The sequence below is a fragment of the Geospiza fortis genome, unplaced genomic scaffold, assembly GCF_000277835.1.
Source record: "Geospiza fortis unplaced genomic scaffold, GeoFor_1.0 scaffold54, whole genome shotgun sequence".
Taxonomy (NCBI): domain Eukaryota; kingdom Metazoa; phylum Chordata; class Aves; order Passeriformes; family Thraupidae; genus Geospiza; species Geospiza fortis.
Window position 1 is genome coordinate 8,268,280 of NW_005054301.1, and position 7,504 is coordinate 8,275,783.

Sequence of the window (7,504 nt, forward strand, 5' to 3'; positions counted from 1 at the left end):
AAGCCCGCCGGACGTGCCTGAGGGAATGCGCAGGAAACGGAATAAAAGTATCATCGCGGCATCCATCAACGCCAGATCGAAGTATCACCAGCCAGCCGGGAAAACAAAACCCCTCCTAAAATTCCAAACGAAATATTTCCGCCTATGCTCTTGAATGAGAATAATTTTAAAGCAAGTACCTAAAAAAACCATGTTTGAGGTATTCGTAGGTAATTATTGCCGCAGCTGCGTTATAATGCGATGTTTAAAAGACTTTTCATCGGTGTCCAGTCCAAAGGGAAATTCCCCAGATTGAAACTCGTGAATATAAGTTTTTTGCCTTTCAACATCTTGGAATTCCCCTGCTCTTTGTGGGAAGGCATTTTTTAGATGCTGGTCATTAAAAAAGTTGGAAAAGCTGCATTCTGGTATCCAAACCTCTACTTTGAAGTTATTATTAGGTGAGCTTATTCTTTGTTGAAATAGCAGAATAAAGGTGGATTTTGTGTATGCCACGCATTAAAAGTCTGTATTCTCAAATTTTTCAAAATACTTCTGCTTGCTTTTTGATACTATGGGAGAACAATGTCCCGCTATGCATCACAAGACTCAGTTTGTCCCTTTCGTTAGGGAAGGACTTTGTGGGCAGACACGAAAAGTTTGGAGGGTGCTGCAAGCATGGGAACACAGAACAGGAACACGTAAGACTGCATCTGCTGGCTCAGAACGGAGCCAGTCCTATCCAATGTCTGTCTCCAAATGCGGCCAAAAGGGGGATACCCAAGGATTTAAGACTAGAGAGAGCTTTCATGATACACTCCCTGAATCCTCTCCCAGTCTCCAGCCATCTGGAGGGACTTCCCAAGGCAGGGATAGTGTCTGGTTAATTAGTAACCCTTGCTGGTTCTCTTCTATGAACTTTCTGGTCTCCCCTTGAACCCACCTGTACTTCTTGAATCCACAACATGCCATGGCAAAGAGCTCGTCAGCATAACAACATGTTGTGTGGTTTTACCTGAAACCTCACCTTGTATCTGAACCTTCTCTCTGCCAGTACCATTTGATGCTTTTGTACTGACGCAGCCAGCAACAGATCCCTAGGCATTCCTTCCAGAACCTCTGTAAGACCAGTTTCTCCCAGATGATGATCCATGCCTTTACAGTTCTTCCATCTACAGAGCTCTTTGATTCTCTGGAATGATTTTTTTTCTCCTGAGAAAAAGGGCATGAGAAAATCTAAGTAAGTATCAAGTGTTCAGCCTGATTGCCAAATAGCAACCAAGAAAATCCTTACGTTTGGAATCAAAGATTCAGTATTTGAATTACATAAAGGAAAGTTGCTCAATACCATGGACATGATGGGGTGGAAGTTATGCTACTTTCAGGATACAGCTTCCAGAGTACAGCATTGTTTCAGAAGACCAGTCATGCTTTTGGTTTAATATTAAATCACTTCTGATGAGTTTAGGTATGGAGTCAAATTCTGTGTTGCAGGATCCTGAGGAAAGCTGTTCTCACTGTCATGTTTTTAACATAGTAAGCAGTAAGTGGGAGATCTTGGAGGTGGAGTAGCTGGAGTGCAGGCTGAATCAATTCTTTCTCAACTCTATCTTGCCAGTGTGTCTGTCTCCATGTAGTATACACCTGAAGAAGTCTGTAGGGTCATCACTAATGTTTCCCCTTTGATTCCACAGAGGCCATTAATTCCCTGTAAGGATCTACAGAGAAGTGTTTTAGCAGCAAACAGAAAAAAGAAGTCACAAATCTGACATCAATGTTGTAATACCTTCCAATTGTAAATTCCATATTCTGTTCCATCATCCCCTAAATATACTAGTAATGTGTATTTAGGAAGTGTTATTATTTAGAAGGCATTACAGTATCTCTCTAAGAACAGTTTTTGAGGTGAAACCCAAGTGATTGATTAGGGACATGTCCTGATTAAAAAGGAAGTAGAGGATACATTTATTACAGTTATATGTGGATATTATGCATACCTGTTAATGACCAGGGTGAGGTTAAATACAAATTTCAAAGGCAATGAAATGGGTACCCACCCTGAAGGTGCAGTTTCTGCTCCCCTAGGGCTGACCTAAGGCAGAGCTGCTGCGGGGACCCACCTTCTGCAGGCTGACATTTGAACCCCACTCCCACACAGGTACCAGTACTTGTGCCATGGTGCTAGCTGAGTGCAACAATGCCAGTTCTAACCTAGCCAAAACACAGTTTTAAGACCCATCTCTGCATTGCTTTGGGCTGCACGACCATCAGAGCTAGGACCAAAGGAGGGCTGTAACAGCACTGACTGACACCACTTCAGGCCATGCCCAACTTCATACAGGGGTGTGGGAGCCTTGATCAGAGCAGCAGCTGCTAACTAAGCACTCCTGCACAGGAGCAGACACCTAATTTAAAAGCAGTATTTCCACTTTAAAGGTGATGTGGCAATTCTCTAACTTAAAGAATTATAAAAGCAATCTTCTGACAAATTAGAAATATTAAGGAATGAGAGAAGTAGATCCAGTCCCTCTGCTTTTCCTGCTGGACTCCATAGGTGCTGTCATGTTCTGTCAGGAAAAGGGTCTGTGATGAACACTACCAACAATATGATGAATTTAAAGCCAAGGTTTTATGTTACCTTAAGAGGCACCCAGCTCCTCTACACTTTCTGCACAGTGTGAAGGACACTTCTGAAGGACACTTCTGTATGCAAATCACACCTGCTGGTTTACAAACTCATACCAGAGGTAGAACATGTGTCAGGACTGTCCTGGAAAAAAATTAGCAGGGAACATACTTGAATGCTGAGTCCTGAGGGACCTCGTCACAGGGCCTGCAAGAACTCAGAACTGCGAGTTCTATACAAAAAGATCTTAATGTTTCACCTCAGTTTTGAACAGAGGATTTCTGTATGTGACATATGTGACAAGCCAGGATATTTCATCTTAGATTTATGTGGCATTTCTACGTTTTGGGAGGAGAAAGGTTTGCATTAAAGTTTTAAGTGCAATAAACAAACACATTTACCACACACACACTTACAAATAACTCGGAACACTTTTACTGTAATTTATACTATTTGTTTGCTTTATAACTTGGGACAGATTTTATAGAAATGTACAAGAATCAATTTTGTCCTATTATTGTCTTTAAGAATTTCTAGCTATCCATTTTCATTTAAAAAATCCATGCATTTCCATCAGCAAACTATTGCAGTAATGCCAAATCCTGTCAGAAATGGCAAATTTAGAAGTGTGGAAGAGCCACAAAAAAAGCCCCACATTCCACTGGTTCTTTCCTTATTCTTCCAAACAAATAATTGCTGTATGTTCCTCTAACCAATCCCTTGCATTCTAGGTCATCAAACAAATTCTAATTAGAGTGAGGAAGTCTTAGGTCTGTGTGTGTCTGGTGAATGGTAAATGCACCCTTGTCCCCCTTAGCTCCACTGAATAGAGGTAGACATTGTGCAACACTCGTGCAAGCTCAGCACCACAAACTCTGAAGGTACTTTGCAAGTCTTGCTTAATTTCTTCAATGTACAGAGTTTATTCCAATGTAGATGAAAAGCTTGAGAAAAAATAAAAGATAAAAATGCCCAAACTTTAATTCCAACAGGAATAAGCAAGTTTTAATTCAAATCACAAAAAATGCCTGTAAAAATAGAAATAATGGACATAATTCACCCCCACTGGACCACCACTGATGTTAAGAGATGTATGCAGGAATGATTTTGTCAAAAGCAGTCACTCAATTTTCTTTAGTAACACACCTCCCCCCATAAGGTGAGGAATTCTCCTAGCCAGCAACAGAGACTTAAAAAAAAAAAAAAATAAGAGGCCACTTCAGCTTATCCCATTACATTCTTCATCATTTCTGGTGAATGCAGAGCCATTTTCTTGGTATTTGATATGAATATTTTTCCTCAAAAACATCTTTATAGGGAATATGCCATGTATCACCTGTGGTCTGTACCACACAGTCGTAACGGAAAGCTGGCTGTTGGGAAAAAGAGAGGGAAAACATTGTTTTAGACTTCGTACAAAGTATTACTGAAATATCAGTTACAGGTGGTTAGTTACAACTTCCAATGCTTACCTTAGAAGTCTCCACAGTTTTATCTCTTAACAACTCTCATTTTATTTTCTTATACAAAACAAATTCTAAATTTTAGTACTGGAGGAAAAGCTAAACTATCTTCTAGTATTTTGTGGTCTAGGTGTCGTTATAAATTCTGTCTTCAATCTGCACTAGATAATAATGATTTCAGGATAATGCACTCAATTACTAGAAATGACAAAATGATTGTTGTTCTGTTCAGTTAAATGAAATCATATGGGAATTACTCAGGATGTGGAGTTTATAGGCTTGAATGCAGGATTTAATGACATCAATGACATCTTGTATTTGTTCTCCCAGTAAGAAAAGGAGATATAAGAAAATGGTTTATCACTAACACTTTCAGAAGTACCTGGTTGAACAAATAGAATAAACAATCTTTCAAGTCTATTATGTTGCAGGTACACTAATTCAACATATATAAGACAAATACAAAAGAAACGTTACTGGTTGGTAATTATGGTTCCCAGGACATACTATCACTCTATATGTATAGTCTTGGAAGTCTACTTTACTGTGGTAGCTTCCAGAAAAACTTAGAAGACAGCTATGACTGGGAATATTAATCACCTAAGTCACTTGTATAGGAATTAAGATGTGAAAATTAGTAGTCCCTTTGTGCAAGAGAAAGAAACAGCTAAAGCTGTGTTAGCTTTAGCTCAGGTGACCCACCATTCATTATTTTGCTCCATAAGAAGTAATGTATGTATGGCAACAAAGAATGAAAGGCTGTCATTCTTACAAACTGCTGTCTCTGTTTGTAATCATGAATGTTATTTTACAATTTTAACCAGCAAAGGAAGAAAATCTGAATAGGTGCAGTATTCCTTTAAGCAGGCAGTAACAATACAGACAGAGCAGATAACAAAAGAACTGCATGTAGGATGTCACATGATGGATTTTTTCCTAGAAAAATCTTAACAGCTGCATGCCTGTTAATGTACTGTTCACAAGGATACATATCTCCTAGACAATAATAGTAGTTTTCTGCCATAACATGACATTACTGCAGTTTCTGTAGCTGAATACTAACTATAAACCTGACTGTTATGGGCTTTCCCTCATGAAACTTTACACCTACGTTAGGTTACTATTACAGTGAATACTGATATGCCTGTATTTTCCAGCTTCTTTAAAATAAAGATGAAAGAAACTCTATAATTGGAAGTATGATATTTTATAATAGTGCTGCAGAGAAGAACATGGGATTTCAAAGTTTAAAATAAATTAAAACATTGGCACTCAGGTTTTACTGAGGCCAGTAATGGTTACAGAGTTTCCAGCACTGGAAATATTTGTATACATAAACTTTTATTTACATTTTAAACATTTAGGTCATTTCTTGGCTCTCTTATAGTTTTCTGGTTTGTGGCATGCTTTGTGAATCCAACTGTGGATTTTCAGTTAACATGGGAGTTTTGAGCGCACTGCTACAAATCCATTTCTTAGGCTTCAACATGATATTTTGGTTTCCAGAGTTTGAAATAATGTATCTTCAATGAATATGCTCTGTGTGTTTTCTGACTGCAGTGGGAAAACTTACCATGAAATTGATACTCTTTCCTCCTGCAGAAGGGAAGAACACTATCTGGTGGCCACGCTGCCACTTGCGGAACAGGTGGCGAGTCAGGCTGTCGGACAGACAAGCCTTGTGGTCCCGCAGGAAGTCTCTGCTGACAAACCTGCAGTGCTTGCCCGAGCGGAGAGTGGCATACAACAAGAAGGGATCATCTTCAGAGCTTCACAAAACAAATAGAAAAGACAGACATCATTCACAAGGCAATGAGTGGCTGCAGGAAGTGATTCAAATGCTGATCAAGATTTATTCATCAGCAACACTGAAAATTCCCACCACTACCCTAGTTCCCTGTAAAATAAAAAATTGTTTACCACAGGGCACCAAAAGCTTGACTGCAATAAAAATTAATCACGTGCTACTTAGAGCACTTTTTTCCCCTTCTCACAATCTGATAATAGAACAATATAATCTCCTGCCGCAAAATTTAACAATACTGTGCTGTGTAGAACAAAACTGCTAAAACTCAATAGTGTACTCCCACACAGCGGCAGACCACAACTGCACACTGATGCTACCAGAAATTCTGTAGTTCAGGGCACTATGCTCTTGGCAGTGGTTTTATCAGTCATAAAACCTAATAAACCATACAGCTGTCAATATGATTCTAAGTGATGAAAGTCTTCCCAATGCAACTTTTTATGTACTTTTGAAGCAAGTGTAACAAGGGATATGTTTCTTTCACAGACACAGATAAAGATACTAGTAATGGTACTAAAAGCTAGAGAAAAATGCACATAAATCAGGTGTTGGTCTCTATTATATTGAGCTGTTTTCTTCAACTTACATATTTTCAGCAAAGAAGAAGTCTGCCTTACTCTGCATCTCTTTCATAATTTCTCTTTTCCAATTTGAAGAGTTTGTCAGCATATGTTTGCGGCCCAGCACAAGCAACCGGGCATTCTCCTTTGCCAGGCAGTTGATAGCATCAAACAGCTGCAGAAAATAAAGCAAACCCAAAGATTTTCTTAGCTGTAAAAACTTAGTGACATGGAATACTTTCATGTGTCTCACCTAGAGGGACTTCTAGACTACTCTCGTTTCACACAGTTCTTAACTGCAATGTGAATTAAGCAGATAACTAATTAAATTCCCTAATCACAAAGGAAAAAAGAGACAACAAACCAATTCATTGAAGGAAGCTGCTCTCAACCACACAGAAAATACAGTGCTTTCATACTCCAGCTCTTGCAGTTCAAATGACATGAACGACCTCTGGCAGAGTTGTATGGAGATGTCAGAATTTCCAAGTCAGGCGAGGGAATGAATCACGCTGGATTTACGTGATACCCGGTGTGATCACGGAGCACCGGGAGCCCTGAGCGCACCGCCTCTCCAGCCCCACCTGCTGGAGCTGGAAAACCTCCCCGGCCCGCGCTGCCCTGCGGGGAGGCGGCGGGCGGCAGGACATGGAAATCCGTGACCTCGGGACTAAGGCTTTATGAAAACCACATCCAGATCAGCCGCCCGCCTGTGAACCAACACAGCAGTGGTAAACTCACTTCAGAGGGACTTTCAGCAGTCTCTTAGGGCTGTGCCTGTTCTGCATGAAGTGCTTCTCAGGACAGGCACTTGTGCCTGGGACTTTCCCTCCCTGCTTCACCCAGACTGAGCTCAGGGAGGGCAAAGGTTCTGGCTTTCAGCAACAGGTTATTGCCGTGGACTGCTCACGAAACAATGGCATGTCATTTCGACCCAGAAAGACAGAAGAATTGTTCCTTGAGATTCATGCTTCTATTGTATTTGAAATACAAGGACAGTATGCTCAACGACCAGGGAAAGGTATTTTCTAATTTTTACCTGCATTTGCTACCACTACTTGCCAACATA

At 40.2% G+C, this 7,504-nt stretch overlaps 1 protein-coding gene across 3 annotated transcripts in view; it reads right to left on the reverse strand.

Annotated features, from left to right (window-relative positions):
- Window positions 1-3,504: 3,504 nt before the first annotated feature.
- The window catches only part of PRORP (protein only RNase P catalytic subunit), a 38,863-nt gene continuing 34,863 nt past the window's right edge, over window positions 3,505-7,504 (reverse strand). For all 3 annotated transcript variants that reach the window (XM_005417487.2, XM_031065034.1, XM_031065028.1), the window contains exons 6-8: window positions 6,462-6,610; window positions 5,642-5,837; window positions 3,505-3,978 (exon numbers count right to left, since the gene is read on the reverse strand). In XM_005417487.2, coding sequence (XP_005417544.1) covers window positions 3,850-3,978; window positions 5,642-5,837; window positions 6,462-6,610 — 474 coding nt within the window. In that variant the 3' untranslated portion in view covers window positions 3,505-3,849. The remainder of the gene's footprint in view (window positions 3,979-5,641; window positions 5,838-6,461; window positions 6,611-7,504) is intronic.